This window comes from Microcebus murinus, chromosome 12 (genome assembly GCF_040939455.1).
Source record: "Microcebus murinus isolate Inina chromosome 12, M.murinus_Inina_mat1.0, whole genome shotgun sequence".
Classification (NCBI taxonomy): Eukaryota; Metazoa; Chordata; class Mammalia; order Primates; family Cheirogaleidae; genus Microcebus; species Microcebus murinus.
Genome location: NC_134115.1, coordinates 15774831 through 15793082, shown reverse-complemented (window position 1 = coordinate 15793082; position 18252 = coordinate 15774831). Strand labels below are relative to the sequence as shown.

The 18252-nt window shown below is 38.6% G+C and overlaps 1 protein-coding gene across 7 annotated transcripts; it reads right to left on the bottom strand.

The window, feature by feature from the left end:
- Positions 1-5744: 5744 nt before the first annotated feature.
- Positions 5745-18207, bottom strand: HNRNPK (heterogeneous nuclear ribonucleoprotein K). 7 transcript variants are annotated; one of them, XM_012779811.3, is made up of 17 exons: positions 18070-18207; positions 15928-16004; positions 15752-15836; positions 15259-15356; positions 14557-14613; positions 13026-13069; positions 12084-12156; positions 11475-11546; positions 10860-10973; positions 10395-10523; positions 9448-9755; positions 9264-9318; positions 8879-8962; positions 8578-8593; positions 8417-8499; positions 7826-7995; positions 5745-7106 (listed from the first exon to the last, which is right to left on the bottom strand). In XM_012779811.3, the coding sequence occupies exons 3-17, from the start codon at positions 15807-15809 to the stop codon at positions 7073-7075; spliced, it is 1395 nt and encodes a 464-aa protein (XP_012635265.2). In that variant the 5' UTR covers positions 15810-15836; positions 15928-16004; positions 18070-18207; the 3' UTR covers positions 5745-7072. The 7 variants fall into 7 exon arrangements, with proteins under 7 accessions (XP_012635265.2, XP_020144847.1, XP_012635264.2 ...); XM_020289258.2 differs by having other exon boundaries at positions 18066-18205; XM_012779810.3 differs by lacking the exon at positions 18070-18207 and adding an exon at positions 17716-17827.
- Positions 18208-18252: the final 45 nt, after the last annotated feature.

Here is an 18252-nt window from a genome sequence, read left to right as displayed (position 1 = left end):
GTTGGCCAATTAATTTCTTTCTATTTATAGTAGAGATGGGGTCTTGCTCTTGCTCAGGCTGGTTTTGAACTCCTGACCTCAAGCAATCCTCCCGCCTTGGCCTCCCAGAGTGCTAGGATTACAGGCTTGAGACACTACGCCCAGTCTGCCATATGCCTTCTTGACTGAGTTGAACTTTCTCATAAATTCGTATTCCCATTGATGACCAGAAAAACACATAAACTTGCAAGGTAACAGTAACTTGGTCTCTTCCAGTTTTATTTTATTTATTTATTGTTTTGAGACAGAGTCTCACTTTGTTGCCCAGGCTAGAGTGGGTGTCGTGGCATCAGCCTAGCTCACAGCAACCTCAATCTCCTGGGCTCAAGCGATCCTCCTGCCTTAGCCTCCCAAGTAGCTGGGACTACAGGCATGCACCACCATGCCCAGCTAATTTTTTCTATGTATATTAGTTGGCCAATTAATTTCTTTCTATTTTCAGTAGAGACGGGGTCTCCCTCAGGCTGGTTTTGAACTCCTGACCTCGAGCAATCCACCTGCCTCTGCCTCCCAGAGTGCTAGGTAGGATTACAGGCGTGAGCCACCACGCCCGGCCTCTTCCAGTTTTAAATAGTCTCATTTAAGGGAAATAGTTAATTTAAAGGGCTGTTTGTTTTCTTTCCAAGGTCTTTCTTTTGCCTCAACCTTTTCAAGATGTCTTCTGGGTGCAAAGTGAGGTTTAGGTGTTCTCCTCATAATAGGAGGAAAAGATCTTTGTTAGCAAGCTGTGACCTCTACCTGAGGTGTAGTCTGTTTGGTGTCTGAATTTTGGCCTCTGCTCTTCCCATAGCTACCATTGAATGGCCATAGCTAGTGTAACTGGTGGTGTGGTTTCTCAGCACTCAGCTCAACAATCTTCCTTGACTAAGTTGATCCCACGTTGGCTTTCACTGGTATTGCAAATCTTTTTTGCATATCCTTTGCAAATCTTCCATGTCTCCATCCAGCCCCTGGCTGGTCTACCTTATAGCTCCTCCTATTCAGTAATAACACTCTTCACCATAGTGACCCCATCACAAGCCCATTAGTTCTCAACCATTAGTTCTAGCCCATTAGTTCTCATGTCCCTCTTTTGATATATGGGTGTGAAAGGGAAATTCTGTGGGGTATTTTATGTGTGTGTGATCTCATCATCTCTGTCCCAAAACATGGCACGTCTCTATTTCTTCTGTGCTTCCTATCTCATATGGTCACTGGGACACTTTGCAGGGCTCCAAATTAGAAGTGAGGCTTCTGCCTTGCTTCTTTTTTGATTTTTCTCTTCAACCTACCTGGAGTTCCTGCTCTCACTAATCATCCCCTACTTGTCCTGCCACAGGCTGAAATCTAGGGAGGTCTCTGAGAGACCTATCTGGCACCTTCTACCCTATTATCTTGCCAACTCTTCTATTAAAAGGACTTCTCCCTCTTTTGGTCCCCTGTTAACTTTTGGTAAGTTATTTTTTTTCCATCCTATCTATAGATTTTGTTCTAGGTGAACTGGTCCTCCCCTTCTATGAATCCTGGTCTTAAATGGTAGAAATTCCTCAGGAAGGTGAAAAAAAAGGATGACCAAAAGGGGAAAAAATTCTGAAAGGATTCTGAAAGGTGTGAGATTTGGAGACATATGTTTTATTTCTCTCACAATTAAAGGTGTGGGGGTTAAGAGATGGAGATAAGGGGTTGGAAGGAGCAGGGAAAAGAAACATTTCAGGTCAAGGGATAGGTGGCATGCCAGTTTATCCTAACCCTGTTGCTAGTGTCTGGTGATCACCTGGCAAATGGGAACTCACCCCTATAAAACACATGCATTTTCTCTTCTCCAATGTGTATTTGCGTATAGAATCACATGCAAACACCTGGACTCATATTAGTTCCACATTTTAAATGCAAAGGAACAAGTGTGGTAGGGTAGTGCCACATCACTTGAACCAGGAGTTCAAGATCAGCTTGGGAAACACACAGTGAGATCCTGTCTTAAAAAAATAAAAATTAAGTAGATTAGGCCCTCCATATCCATGAGTTCTGCATCCATTGACTCAAAAAATATTGGGAAAAAAATTACCTCTGTACTGGACATGACTTTTTTTTGGCTATCATTCCCTAAATAGTGTAACAACTATTTATTAATACATAGTGCTTATGTTGTATGAGGTACTGTAAGTAATCCAGAGATGACAGGCGTTATGTGCATAGGCTATATGCAACTATGACACCATTTTATATCAGGGACTTGAGCAACCTTATATCTGCCTGGATCCAATCCCCCACAGATAACCAATTAACCAAGGGTTGAGTGTACAAAGCTGTTAACTGCCAGGGCTTTTCCTCCAGATATTTCCTTCTCTCCTTTTCCTCAGGTCAGATGTCCTCCCTTACTAAAAGTGCAGAGGCCTGGTTGGGTAAATGATGTCCATCTGTGTAAACAAGCTCCCACAATGTCTACTTTTGTTCATCTGCTAAGAGAAAAGGAGAATTTTGGGTCCCAAATATTTGGATCAAGATTTCTAGTTGAACTCCAGGAAGGACAGTGTTACTTCAAGCAACATGCTTACTAATGTGCATACACAGACACATATGTACATACATTTTGTTTTCTGCTTTCTTTTTTTTTTTTTTTTTGAGACAGAGTCTCACTTTGTTGTCCAGGCTAGAGTGAGTGCCGTGGCGTCAGCCTAGCTCACAGCAACCTCAAACTCCTGGGCTCAAGCGATCCTTCTGCCTCAGCCTCCCGAGTAGCTGGGACTACAGGCATGCGCCACCATGCCCGGCTAATTTTTTATATATATATCAGTTGGCCAATTAATTTCTTTCTATTTATAGTAGAGACGGGGTCCCGCTCTTGCTCAGGCTGGTTTTGAACTCCTGACCTTGAGCAATCCGCCCGCCTCGGCCTCCCAAGAGCTAGGATTACAGGCGTGAGCCACAGCGCCCGGCCTGTTTTCTGCTTTCTTAAACACATTTTATAGTAGTATATGGTTCCTTTTTCTCATTATCAATTTGTAATTATTGGATTATCTAAAACAAGTTTTTGCTAACCACTGTGCCCTTCAGGCCTAGCACCATTCCCATACACCTTAGGAAGAAAATACATTATTTGATGAGTTAATGAAAAGGTATGCAAACATATTATTTGTAGTTCTTACTACATATTGCATTTGAGGACCCTAATGGTCCTCAAACTTCCAAGAATAACTAAGGGAAATTTGTTAAATTTGCATCTTCCTGGTGCCTCTATAGAAATTGTGATTCAGTAGAGCTGACATAGGATCCAGGACTTGCATTTTTAATCAGCACCTTAGATTTTTAAGGTGGTCCTGGGAACACAATTTGAGAGACACTGCAATATTGCTTTCCAAAAATTTCAGTGCCGGCAAGAAGTTTGCCAGTTTCATTTTCAACTTGCCAGCAATGGAAAAACCTTAATAAGCAGCTGAAAAATATGGTATTTAAGGTTGATTTGCTTACAGTCGTCATCAAAACTGAACACCTTTCCTGTAAGAATTTTTGATGGCACTAAACAATGAACATGTTTTCATTGGTCTAACATTTTAAGAGAAGATTTAAATTATAGGGCTCTTAAAAAGACACCTGATCTAGACCTGTTTACAGCAGCACAATTCACAATTGCAAAGTTGTGGAAACAACCCAAATGCCCATCAATATATGTGTGGATTAATAAAACGTGGCATACCATGGAGTACTATTCAGCTCTAAGAAACAATGGTGATATAGCACCTCTTGTATTTTCCTGGATAAAGCCAGAACCCATTCTACTAAGTATCTCAAGAATGGCAAAAGTACATGTACTCACCAATAAATTGGTATTAATGGATCAACACCTAAGTGGACATATAGGAAAAACACTTACTGGGTGTTGGGCAGGAAGGGGGAGGTAGGGATGGGTATATACAAACAGAATGAGTGAGATGTGCAGTGTTTGGGGGATGGTCACACTTGAAGCTCTGACTCGATGGGGGAGGGGGGGCATGGGCAATATAGGTAAACTTAACGTTTGTACCCCCATAATATGCTAAAATAAAAAAAAAAATAATATATAGGGCTCTTTACCTAGCAGCAATCTTAAGCAACTCACAACTTGTCATTTAATTGTGTGGAACAATGATATTTTGAGTACTAAAAATGTAAGACAAACCACTGAAATGATTTTTAAAAGAAAAATTGCTGTTTGGTTTCCTGATTCTATGTATTCCAACAGTGTCAGCAAAGTATTTTGACTTGGATCCTAAATCTCAGGAAAATAGAATAGATGAAAAGCAAACTACTAAAATTTGAACTCATTAATAGGAAAAGGGTTTAAATTTTTTTCAGATTCAGAATTTTTTTCATTTGAGACTATTATAAAATATTAAATTCTTGAAATAATTGTGGTACAACTTGGCTTCCATTTGTTGGCATTTGGTAAGACTTTCTAAATTACACTAAATACACTTTTAAAACTTTACATTTGCTAAAGTTCATAAAGGTTCAGTCAGTATCATGTATATTAGTTGCTTCTTACAAAATTGGTTCAGTGTTCCATTTAATAAATTTTAAGAACATGTTCACTTCTCTCACCCTTCTTGAAAATTTATCTCAATTCCTATCCGAACTTAAAACACCATTTGATTTACTAATAGTGGCAAAAAATAAATGCCTGAGGTGATGGGATACGCCAGTTACCGTTTTAAATCATTGTGAACTTGTATCAAAACATCACAGGTACCCAGCAAAGATAGTTTTATTATGTACCTATGACAATTAAAAAAATAGTTTGGCAATGCAAAAACCCCTCAACCCTGTTTTTTTATACAAGTTATCAAAGACAGATATTCTTCTATGTAATCTTCGTAGGTTCCTGTGTGTTCAAGGTCTGAATTTAAAAGGCAAAAATGAAAACATTCTCAGGTTAACAGTCCATGTGTTTCATATTTTAAAATGATGAAAGCCAAGTAATACTTTCCTCCAGTAGGAATAACTTGACTAAAATGTCATTATTGGTAATTTTTCTCTATGGATAATAGCTGATTTCATCCTAAGCAACCCCAACTCACACTTTAAACACCCAGGTGGCAAGTCAGACTAATTCCACTTTTGGAGAAACTATCCCATAGGTAACATTCACTGGCTTTAAGTGATCTTGTTAACATTTACTTCATGTTCTACTACAGAATACTGTCCCCTCCCCAAATTAAATGTGGAGTGGGCATGTCAGCAAAATTCTAATTTACTTAAAAAGCATGTTTGCATGTCCTACTTATATGTATTCCAGAACTGCCCAATTCACGTTTTATTATACACAAGTCTCTTCCTTAAATTTAAGAAATCAATTATATTCATGACTTCTTTCCCCATAGTTGTTAATCTGTTCTTGAGTTTTCTGGACAGTTGGAGGTTAAGAGGTATTTTAACTTTGCCAAAAAAAAAAAAAAGGAGACAATTCTAGGGACTAATGAGCCAGGAATCACATACTCTATGATTATTTCACTTTATCTTCAATATTCCCAAACACCAAATTAGAGCTATTTAAAGAAAGAAACCAAATAACTCAATTTCTCATAGTTAACATGAAATGAAGACTGGAGTAACTGGTTAAAGATTAGGCTCTCATTTTGGCAGACTACCCCTTTGATAAAACAAGAGCCCAACTACTGGAGTTTTATGCCTACCACCCCTACCAGATTTCATTTATGAATGCTAGAAAAACACTTCACACAAAAATCATATAATTTAACATTACTGTATTTCCTTACAAGAGGAACGTTTTGACAAATTTTACAGGTGTCAATCAACCCTTGTTCAAATTGGGCACACATAAAATCTAGCATCATGGGAGTTTTATTTGTAAGTGAATTTTTAACTATCAATACAAATGCCAAGATACTACACAAAACATCCACAGGAACTTTTTCATCTTTTTTTTTTGAATTGTACACAAACATTTCCTACATAATCCAACATACAACAGAGAAATGGTACATCTTTTTCTTTCAATTTGCATACAATGGAAAAAACAAGAATATATATATATTTTACAAAGTTTAACTAATAGACACTAGCGAGTTGACAGTTTAAGTCTATAGGTGAGAAATTATCTAATAAAAATAATCAGAATTTATTCAGCAGTCACTTCCATAACCAAGTGTTATTCTGATTAATAAAACTTGTTGCCAATCAGGCTTCTGGTATATACTAATACCAGTACTCAATTTGTAGCACAGCTGCTCCCCACCTTGGTTCCTTATAACTACTAACATACAAAACTGGTGAAAAGTAGGGGCAAGCATTTGCAAAAACAAAAAAAAAAATCCCCAGCTTATTATAAGCATGAACATGTATGATGGGATTTCTTCCCAGCAATAGACTTTTAAACCATCAAGGGATCACCAGAACTGAATTTGCCAAGGTATTTTGCCTATGTCCAAGAAGAGATGCACTTATATCCAACAGAGGAGCTGAAAATCAAACTTAGTGTTTAGCTTGGAGATGGGTTGGGAAATTCAGCCACCATTTGAAAAATTACTGTCTTAAAAAAAAAAAAATGACCACCAAAAATAGGTTCACTAAATTTATTTTAAAAATCATAAAACGTTTCTTACAAAAGAGCATAACATTCTGCACACTGCTCTGAACAGATGCCAGGGACATGTGGACTATTGTTACTTTCCTCCCTGTCCCACCCCCCAAATGTTACAGTGACCACAAAGCAAGGTGTTCACAATTATTACATAGGGGGAATTTTTTTAAACCACCAACAATGAACAAAAAATAAAATTCACTCACTCTGCTGCTGTTTCAAAATTTCAATGTTAGTTTTTGCACGCCCTTCCCCCCCCCAACCCTGTTTGTAAGGAACTAAAACATTACATCTGGTGAACAGCAAAGATTTCACTACACCTCAAATGCAGAACACCTATGAAGCAGAGGAATGTTGGCTTTTTAAACAGAAGCAGATAAAAAAAAAAAGATGCAGGACTCCTTCAGTTCTTCACTAGTCTTAGAAAAACTTTCCAGAATACTGCTTCACACTATAAAAAAGAAAAAATATCTTGCATTAGAATCCTTCAACATCTGCATACTGCTTCACACTATAAAAGAAAAGAAAAAAAGTGCGAATTAGAATTTTTGTTTGTAACATCTTAATCAACATTAAGACAATTTCAATGGTAAATTAAATGATAAACATGTCCATTACAATTAGAAGAATTAAAAAAAAAATTTAGCAATTATAAATTAAAGCAATGTAAAATCCAAGAAAAAGGATTAATAGTAAACCAGACATTAGTAGAGCAGAATTAAGAAAATGAAATTGAAAGCTGTTAATATTTGGTAGAAAAGACAAAAGAATGCTAGTAAGGTGTGAAATGCTGCATTTTACAGCACCAATCATTTGTCCTGTAGAGGCATGGCCTGTGCCATATGGCAGACTGTGATTTGTTGTCAATTTACTTATCTAAAAACAACAAAATCACTAGTCTTCCACACAGAACTAGGCCAACATCCAATGAATCTTCTACTATTTTCTACAGGCTCTGTTTAATTTATAACAAGTGGTTTTGGCAGCAGTTTTCACCAGAGAAATGAGAAGTTTGCTTGGTTAAGGCTTCTTCCAGCAAGATTAGTATTGAATGTCTTCGTTTTTAGTAAGAAAGCAGAAGAAAATTAAGACAAAGCTATTAGAATGTTTAGAAGTTAGGTCCCCAAAAGGTTGAGACACCATGGCTTCTAAAAGAAAAATCAATTGAGAAGGAAAACTTTTTAAGGTTTTAGTATGTATGAGCTAGTACAAAGCTAAAATTAAACTGACCTGTTCTGCAGCAAATACTGTGCATTCTGTATCTGGTCCTGTGTTCCTGTAATGGTAATGATCCGATCTTCGGATCCTTCTAAAGGCTCATCGATTTTGATCGAAGCTCCCGACTCATGACGGATTTGTTTAATCCGCTGACCACCTTTGCCAATAATAGATCCAGCCAACTGAAAAGATTTTTAAGAAGTTTTCATGATATACTTTTAAAGAAAACTTATTACTGGTATTTTCAATAATAAGAGTATTAATTTTATAGGCATTTATTCAGACTCTAATTTATTACTTAATGCTCCCTAAACCAGTCAAGGTTTAGATTATGCTATATTCACATCACACATTAACATTCCTTTAATAAGCTAATTAAGGGCTTTATTAAAACCATCTTTACTGCTCTTAATAGCACTGAACATCACTTGAAAAGACTCAAACTGCAGAATGACATGTCACTGAAGTCTTTAAATATAACCTTAATCCTAAAATGGAGTTATTTTTGTTAAAAGCTTTTTAATTTAAAGGAAATGTACAGAAAGGGGCAACAATCATAAAAATGATTCACTAAATGCTCCCAGCAGTATTAAAGGTACTTACATCTTTGGGAATAGTTACTTGTGTAGTAATAATAGGTCCACCAAGATCACCATATGAGCCACGACCCCCTGCATAGGAATAATCTGATTTAAATAATGAGCATTAAGTTCATTTAAAAAGTATGAAATTAATATTTTGATTTCACAAAGGAGCAAACTTACCATATCCAGAGCCTCCCTAAAAACAGAAAGAAAAAATACAAAATTACTTGCCTTCAAAATTATTCAAGCATTTTAATACTTAAAAAATCCCTCATTTAAGAAACCAAAATCCTCCCATATCCTCCCAAGTTTATTTCAGTAAGTAAATTCTGGAAGATAATCAGTAGCGGAAGAATAAAAAGGATTCAGGTACACAACATTCAAAACCCCCAGAACATTATAAGAGGCAGAACTAACTTATTGGTTAGTAGCTAAGTATCCTAAATTATGGATATACATGCCAACACCCATGATACTCAACCTGTGGTTCATAAGCCATCTGCCATTCTGATGGGCTCCATGTATCTATTGCAGAGTCCCAAGTTTCATCAGCACTGAAACCAACCTGTGTTAGAGACAGAAACAGTAACACGATCCTGCATTATATTTGTTATAAAGCTACCATCTTATGCCTAATTTCCACTTTAAATTGCCAAATATAAAAAAATATTTATCAGACAGCAATTATGTATGGGAGAGAATAAAGACAACTTAATAAAGTCTTAATACTCCAATAGCAAATAATGATTTAAATGGCCATCTAAAAAATTAACTTATAATAACCTTTCAATTACTATAATCTTCAACGAAATGTTAACTATTCTTACAGCCCTCACACACACATTGAGGATAAACCAAATTCTTACCATGCCATCGTAGCGGTCTCCAGGTCTTCCTCTTCTATCATAGGCCATTAGATCTCTGCAAGGATAGAACTTGTTGTAATCTTAACTTGTTTACATGTTACACACATCAAATCAAACTCTACCCCATCTACCATGAAATGCAGCTTCTTATATGTTAAGTGATTTGTGAATGCGAAAAACTTACCCTCCTCTAGGAGGTGGTGGAGGAGGAAGAGGGAGATTCCGAGCTCTACTACCACCCCGGCCACCTCGACCAGGAGGAGGGGGAGGTGGTCCTCTACGAGGGCTCATATCATCATAATCTCTTCTAGACGGAGGCATGGGACGCCCACCCCGACCAGGAGGCATTCTGTCAAAACCACCTCTTCCCCGCATTGGAAATCCTACAGGCCGTCCACGGCGGTCATCAAACATCATTGTAAAACCACCATAATCATAAGTTTCATCGTAAAAATTGGGATCATAAGGCTGTGCACGTCCTTTGATGGGAGACTAAAAAACAGAAACACAACAACCTTATAGACTGAAGAAAAAGAGTTCATACCAACCCTTCTTTAGCAAACAAAAACAAGTTTATTTTCCCCAGGAGGTACTAAAGGCAGAGACAGGAATATGGCAAAGATAATAATAGGAAAGGACTCAGAAATATAATACTTTTGGTGAGTTCTGAACAACTGAGCTTACTTGTTGAGGGAGAAATACCAGCTTGCTTTTCCCTTAGATACCACAAACTCCTCCCCCATTTTACACAAGGAAAACTATAATGCACATATCACAACTGGGTCTAAAAAAGCAATCATCCTGAGGGGCACAGAGGACAATTATTTTGGGCAACCCTGTAAGCAATCCATACACATCAGAAAGGAAGCTGTGCAATGAATGCACTACAAAGATATAAGCATATAGGGAACTTCATTTGAAGAATCAAAGGCTATAAATATTATCACCAACGATCCAACGACCACTCTCCACACTTTCCCAAAGCCTAATTGAATGCAATGGCTGAAGCCAGGTGATAGAAAATTACCAGGGAAAGGCCAAGTGAAGACTATTTGTCTAAATGTCCTATAACTACTTTTGCAGAAGATACGGTTTCAGAAAATGAAATGTAAACAAAGTGTTCTTAAGTACCTCCGATATAAGATCGAGAATGATCTTTATGCACTCTACAACCCTATCAGGTTTTCCTCCAATAAGAACGACTCTGTCAGTGGAATGAGGACAGCATTCCTGGAAAAGCTTGATTGTTGTTTGAGTGTTCTGTAATAAATTTATAAAGAAAAATTAATTAGAATAAAATGCACTGAAAAACAGGTTTCCTAGGTTCAAAGAAATTTACATTTGAATTTAGTAATTTCCCCCTTTACTTACTATAAAGGCTTTATTACTGCAGGACTTTGCAATGGTGTAAAATTTTTGATGAAGTAACTTGTCTAGCAGTCAAGCCTTTTGTTATTTTAATAGCAAATCACATAAAGAAAAATGATAAATAATCTTAGGGAGAAAACTCAAAGGGGGAGTGAGGAGCCCATGGAACCAAGTCTATTATAAAAAATCAGTAAGGAATATGGCAGGAGAAAACAACAGTGCCTTTACCTCACGAAGTTCTTTGATTTTAGCACCTTTGACCCCAATAATTCCTCCTGCCAGACTCTGATGAATCAACAGTCTCAACTCGCAGTCAAAGTCGCTTCCTTTATAGTGCTGGTACTGTGGAGGGAGAGTTATAAAATTTTAGTCTCAAATCAACAATTCCCCAATACACACTTATCTGCTATAAGCATAACAATAATATACTGTTGCAGTGAGCAACCTGAATTTATATTTCAATAACTTTACCAGTTATGTGCTTATTATCCTCAATAGCCAGGCCCAAAAAGGACATTCTGCACCACCTTAAAAAACTATTTTATTTTCAGGTCCTGCAACACCATACCCACACTGCAGCCATTTAGCATGTCGCTGTTACCACAAAATTATTATTAACATTCAAATAACACCATAATAAAAATGACTGCAAAGCACTTTGCAAATGTAGTTAATTCCCACTGCAGCATGGAGCAGGGTCAACAGTGAGTTGTAAGACCATTCATGTATCATGTTTTTAAGCCTTTTTCTATAGAGCTGGGAAAAGTACGCTATGTTAAAATATAATCGATCCTATGGGCCAGGCTCCATACTTCAGTGGGGTTCAATGGCACTATGACATACATTTAAGCATTCCACAGCATCAGATTCGAGCGGGAGCTGGCTGGTTGCAGTGGGTGATGGCAACTGCAGGCCCTGAAAGTAGAAAAATAAGAGTAATAGGTTAAGTGTCTAGCGTGATCAGGCTATTGTCGCATATATTGGTAAAGCTACTACAACATATTTTAAATCTATATTAAATAATGAAAAACTGCTTATCAACATTAAGACTCAACATACAATTTAAAATACTTTACACCTAATAAAAAATGATTAAGTAGAACCTTAAAAATCCTTTAACTAGATAGAGCTAAGTAATTCTCCTTTTCAACATATTCCCACAATTAATATTCTAATTAAAGAGTCCCTTTTCTAAAACTAAAGCCTATAATATATACAACATCCAAAAGTACATGGCCACACGTAGTTCATATTTACTCCAGAAGTGGCCAGCCTATATTTTTGAACAAATAATACATATAGTAATGCTGCACATTATGTAGCAGGCTCTAAGACACTGCTACAAACTGTTATATACACTGTCGCTCCACCCACCCATTATGCCCCAATGCAACATACTTTAAACATTCCCCCTCATGTTGTCAAATACATTAAAAAACAAAATAAGCCTACCTCTTCCAAGGTAGGGATGATTTTCTTCAGAATTTCTCCAATTGTTTCAATATCAGCACTGATACTCAATATGCTGTCAAACATCACAAATACCAGATAGTACAAAAAAGGTGGAAAAGAAAAATGAGTTTTGTGTTTGTCACCAGTAACCAAAAACTTTCAGAGATGTAACATTTATTTAATATTCCCCATTTAAAGTAGCTTATTTATAGATTTTTCACATGCATTTTGTTTTATACCCAATATAGACATGATAACAATATTAGGAGACTTGCAGAGAGACAGAGAGAATGGGCTTTTGGAAGGGCTCAGATTAAGTGGGCAATAAATTGACCAGAACTGAAGCAGAGTTGAATATTTATGTTCCCCGCCACCACTAAGTTAAGGATACCCTCGCTGTTACATTGGTAAAACTGGCACACCTTCTCTTAGGCAAAGTGGGGGAATATGCAAGTGGTGAACATTATATCTGGAGTAAGGTTATGAATACCAGTTAGAAATTAGATCACTATAATGGGCTCTGCAAGAAAACAAATACAAATGCAAGACAAAACAAAGACAACACAAATGAGAAGTGAAGGAAAGTGAACCAGAGTTAGCATTTCATCAGAAAAAATTATGAACAGGCAATGTTGGGAAGCAAGGTGGGCCACAAAGACAGAGCGAGAGACTATTTTTGGTAACGATTTGATTTACAATGCAGCAAATATGCAACACTTGAAGCTGTGCTCCTTCCATCGAAATAAAATTAGTGGATCGTTTGGGTGGGCAACTCACGGTAAAAGTTCAGTGACAAAAAGACTTAATGGGGAAAATAAGACAGAAACTTGAAAAACAATACACCGTCTAAAGGGGATACTATTTAATTATATAAAAGGCAGGTAATAAAATACATTTCTCTCTTTCTAATCAGGCAGTGAGGCATAAACTGTTGGGACATACCGCTCGGGGCCACTGCTGTCTGGGACTGAAACACTGGCATTGTACTGCATTGGTCATTGGCGTTCGTGGATGTTGGCATTGGGCATGGGCATTCAATCAGAAGTTGTCAAGTATGGTACCCGTTTGGCAACGAGCACATTTTTGGGCATAGCCAACCAGGGTTTTCACATGGGCGTTCAGGGGCGGATGGGCCAACGTCATGGTGGGCAACGCAGGGGTAAGTCGATCCAGTACATGGGCAACGGAGATATATGGCCAAAAAAACAAGGAGAGGGAAAAGGGGGAAAAGCAATAAATTTTAATTTAATACAAACTATACTCATACTCTCAATTAATGAAACAAGCTTAAGTTGTTCTGAAGACTAACACAATAATGGACTTCGTTATAGCTGACTGTGGCTTAACATTTAAGGACCTCAAATGATGGTTCTAGCTTTTTAAAAAAACAAACGATGTTTCAGTAGCAGGCTGGCTCATGAGGGTAGACACAACACCTGTCGTGACTCAAAGTTTACTGAAATTCTCAAGGAAATGGGGAAATTAATAACCCAGATAATTATACAGAACATCTGGATTAAGAGGAGAGAGGCTTATAAAAGACAAAACAAAAATTCCCACACCACCAAAAACCCTAAGCAGTAAAAGACTGGTTTGGTTTTCTGGAGGGTTTAAAACGCATTCCTAGAACCTAACAGGCAAGTTTGTAAAATTTTAAACGAATTTTCAAGTTCAGTTTACAGTAATCAAGAGGAACATACAAAGATCTGCGACCAAGAGAGAAATGAAATACTATCAAATAAGTACTCAACACAAAGTTATCATTTGCCGCAATTTTAGCAAGAAAAACATTAAGAAATATGCACACTATGAGAAAATTTTTTTAAAATCAATTTTGGTGTAGCCAAGTCCTATAAATGTGCTCACTTCTGGCACTCCCAACATTTAATGTGTCTAATCACAAGAGTCAACCCACTATAAAATATGAAGACTCAAACAAATTATAGGCACTGACAAAACAGTTTCCCACTTATAAGATGTCTACTCTATTCTTTATCCATATTTAAATCATGCAACCCCAACATGAAGTTCTTTGTGCTCCATGTGCAAGCTGTTGAACAGATGGACAGTTTTTTTTAAAAAAGAGAAAATAAAAATTTATGGATTCAATCAGCCACCTGCAATGTTTTCTCAGTAACACTGTAATTGATTCATATACGGGAAAGAGTGCAATCAGGTTTTTTTTTTAATTTTGTTGCAACTTCTAATTAAGATGTTATCTTGTTTGAAGTGAATAATTTGGTGGTGGACTCATATTAGAAAGTGAAGGGGTTTAATATAAATCCTCCATTCTACTCAATCTGGGCTTTTGTTAAAACAGGAATGGCAAACCTTGAAATCATCTATGTAATCAATTATTACAAATGTCTTGTTACTAAACTATTAAATGATTTCTATGATGTAAGTCTTTAAAAATTTCTAGAAACACAAACTGAAGCTGCTCGTGTAGTAGTTCAAACTCTTTAATACTTACGTCAGTACGGAGAGCCTTAATATTCTTGCCTCCTTTTCCAATCACTGCCCCAGCATTCTGAAGAGAAAAGACAAAAATATTATTTTGCCTTTCCCTAAAATGTGTTTACCTATGCACTTAGCTTTAAGTAAAAAATCTCTAAACTGTCTTTGTTATAAGGCAAAAAATCTACCCAGGGTTATAAAAATACAACCAGGTAAAGGACAAAAATGATTGTAAATGCTTTGAGGACTAAACACTTTTAAGATTTGGAATCTCCAATGCCAGAAATATATTCTGCGTATCCACTGTTAAGCACAGATTAATTTTACAGCATGCTTTAACAATAAATCAAAGAATTCAAGACTATTAACTACCTTCATAACGTGACATGATAAAGCTAAAGTAAACTGCCAACTAAGATGTTTCCTAAAGAGCCCACAATGTAATAAAGATTTACTCTCTTAACACTGTAAGAATACCCCTCCATCCTTCTAGTTTGACCTGTAGTAGCTCACTACAGCAAAAGCTTTTATCTTTATTAATGAAATAAACTCCTAGTTCCTACAAATCTGTTTAGAAAGAACCACTTTCTAAAAACCAATCTTTTATATTCTTCAATCTGTAAGCTATGATGGCTTTCCAGAAGGCCAAACCAGACCTTATTTTAATTTCTACTTCAGCATGAACCACCCTCAAAATTTCAAGAATAAAAGTTCATACCTTGCTCTGAAGCAGAATACGTAATTCAACCATCTCATCAGTGTTTCTAGACCTTTTAAATGCTTGTTCCTCTTCCATATCTTCTGCAGGGCGTTTACCTAAAATTAAACAGTTCAGATTTCAAAGAAAGCAGCAAAGTCTTCAAGAAAAGGCACTTTAATTACATTTTAGTTTTAACTTGTAAGTTAAAGAAATCAACTCCATTCTGTTTGAAGAGATATGCTGCTAATGGTGTGTTAAATAGGCCAAAGGCACCGTCTTGGTCTTACGCTCCCACATAAAAACAATAGCATTTACCAAGCACAAGACACCGTGACAAAATAATCCAAAGGATTAGGAATCCCAAAATGCAGTAACATTTTTTAAACTCATACCATGAATTTAAAATTACCTAAATATAAACCATGATAGCATATTATACCACACAATCATCAGGCAATGAGATTGATAAAACAGAAAATACCAAAGTGTTACAATTAAAAGGTCTTCTCACCAAATTCACCATTGGTTTCAGTGTTGGGGAAGGTTTCCTCTGGCTGTTCGGTTTCCATTTTCTTGTATTAAATGGACACACCAATCTGTTGAAAAATGAAGAAGCTAGTACGTTTGGCTTATTAGAAAGTAAGCTATATTTAAAAAAAGAAAAGACTCTGAGCTTCTAGAACGTACCAGTTATTATATATCCTTGCAGAGCAGAACTGAAGTGTTCTGGGCGGGACCAACAACTGACACCCTAGTGCTGTAGTCTATAAAAAACCAACATAAATCAGTTTTACTTGTTTATTCTTATTGACAACACTAATTTCTGATTACAATGAACAATGATTCAAATACAACAGGCCAGTTACTTCTAAAATGTGATTCATTTTAGGGGCCTTAAAATTCTAATGATTGTCTTAAAAAATTCGAAGGAGCCCGATTTTTTGCAATGAAAGGAAAACCACTAATTTTTAGACACTGGATTGTCCCACCACAGCAATCAGTTGTTTTACTCTGTATATTTATAGACATCTAAAAAGGTGTAAGCCCGTGGGCTTCAATTTTGTCTATAAAGCATAAATTTATAAGAAGATACGCTGCATCTAAGTCACTGGAAAAACTAGCTTTACACGGAAATTTCTTATCGCCTTTGGGCTTCTTTCGACTCATAACTTCAAATGCCATTCTCTGAAATCTCGAAGATCTACCAAAACAAGCCATATCCAAAACCAGAACAATCCACTGAAAGCATAAATCTAAGAATCAGACACAGGACCGGACCTAAACTGCCGCCACTATCCTACTATTCCACAGAGCAAATGGAGCCCTTTAACACTAATACTGTACTAGCAGAGTATTTTAAATTAGGCTAAAAAGGGTATAACCCAACAATTATACCTCAACACAAAAGCTAAAAAGACTGCCTGCCAGAATGGCGATGGGACCACAAACCGCCTTTTCAGCAGCTCCTCTCCCGGGACTACTTAGTAGGAGTTGACATGTGGCCTCTACTACAAAAAATGGCTAAAACAGCAAAGAGCTTAAAAAAAAAAAATCAAGATTAATATTTATGTCTCCCATTCTTCCATAACGTCGGTCGATTACTCTAACTGAAACGATAATCTGCTGGCCCCTTACTCAGTTAAATCCTGAAGTATGAGATTTGTACAAGTTTAAGCAAAACTAGCAGGGTTTTATCTGCAAGGATAACGCTGCCGCGCGGGTTCATCCCTCAGATTCTGTGGTCACTATTCCCCAAACCCCGAAAATCGCTAAGTACGTGCTCGAGCAGCTGAGCACAACTAACAAGCTCTCCCCTCCCGACCTCCCGATACCAGGATCGGCAACGGCTGGGTAATTGGACCAGAAAAAGCGAGAGTAGACAGCAGAAGCGCCACACCTCTCCTCACCCGGATCCGACAGGAAATGGCGGCCCGCGTAATGGCGACTACGTGCTACTAGGCGGAGCCGAGCGCGGCCCCCTCCCCCACCCACCACGCGGTCCTGGGATCTCATCCCCCGCATCCTCCCCCCACTGCTGTAGAGACAAAGCAACCGAGGCAGCCCTGACCATTCCATTCCCCCGCTCCAGCTCCGACCCTAGGCCGGGAGACCCAAAGTGCAGCGGGACCCACACAAAGAGAGCAGCAGCGGCGCCGCAGCGTCCTCCCCCGCCTGGGCCTCCAGTCCGCCAGCCCTTTCTTCTCCCTACACAACATGCCTAATTCCCAACAACACATAACTACGGCTCATCCTGAAGGAACATGCCTCGCGATTCCCCGAAGTCCCTAGTGCCACAACGCGGCCTGCGAATATACGCTCAAGGAAATGGCGGAGGTGGGGGAGGGGAAACTGGGCAACGTTCCCACTCGCAGAAGCGGCCAACCACCAAGCGACCCCTAGAACGCCTCTCTCAAGCGGAAAAACCGGGATCCGACCATAGCCCCCACGAGCTGCTCGCCTAACCCCGGTCCTCACCGCGCGAGGCCGCCGTCCCTTCGCCGCCGCACCGCCTCAGCCGGTCAGAGCTAGACAGAAAACGAGCGCAGGCCCCCCTCCCCCGCCTCCTCGCGCCCTCCCCGCCGCTGCGCCCGATTGGCCGCCCGGGCTTCGGCGGTGGTGCGACGGCGAACCCATTGGCCCAAGGCCGCGTCAATCAAAACGACGGAGGAGGAGACAACCCCGCCTCCCGCCGGCGCCTCCCTTCGGGCTGTAAGGCCACTGAGGGCCCGAGAAAACCCCGGCTTGGAAAAAGTCAACGCAGCCTTTCAGGGAGGCCAAACCCCTGCCTGAATCAATAATACCCTAGCCCCAATAACTCCAGTTACCTACAGGCTGCAAACAAGTGGGACACAGCCAAGACGTCGAGGTCGGTGTAGTAGAGAAACAGAGGATAATGGCGTCCGCAGTGCTGTCGCCTGAAGCGCCCTCCTCCTTTCTCTTTCGCGCACTCACTAGCTTGGGGGAGGGGAGAGCAAGGAAGGGGAGAACCTCTCGCGAGATTTAAATACTGCC

Excerpts from the sequence above, each read along its gene's own strand:
- HNRNPK (XM_012779811.3), bottom strand. The coding sequence starts at position 15,809 with ATGGAAACCGAACAGCCAGAGGAAACCTTCCCCAACACTGAAACCAAT. Across the intron at positions 15,357-15,751 it reads TGAAACCAATGGTGAATTTG|GTAAACGCCCTGCAGAAGAT; the intron begins GTGAGAAGACCT and ends GTTTAATTTTAG. Across the intron at positions 9,319-9,447 it reads CCACCACCTCCTAGAGGAGG|AGATCTAATGGCCTATGATA; the intron begins GTAAGTTTTTCG and ends CTATCCTTGCAG.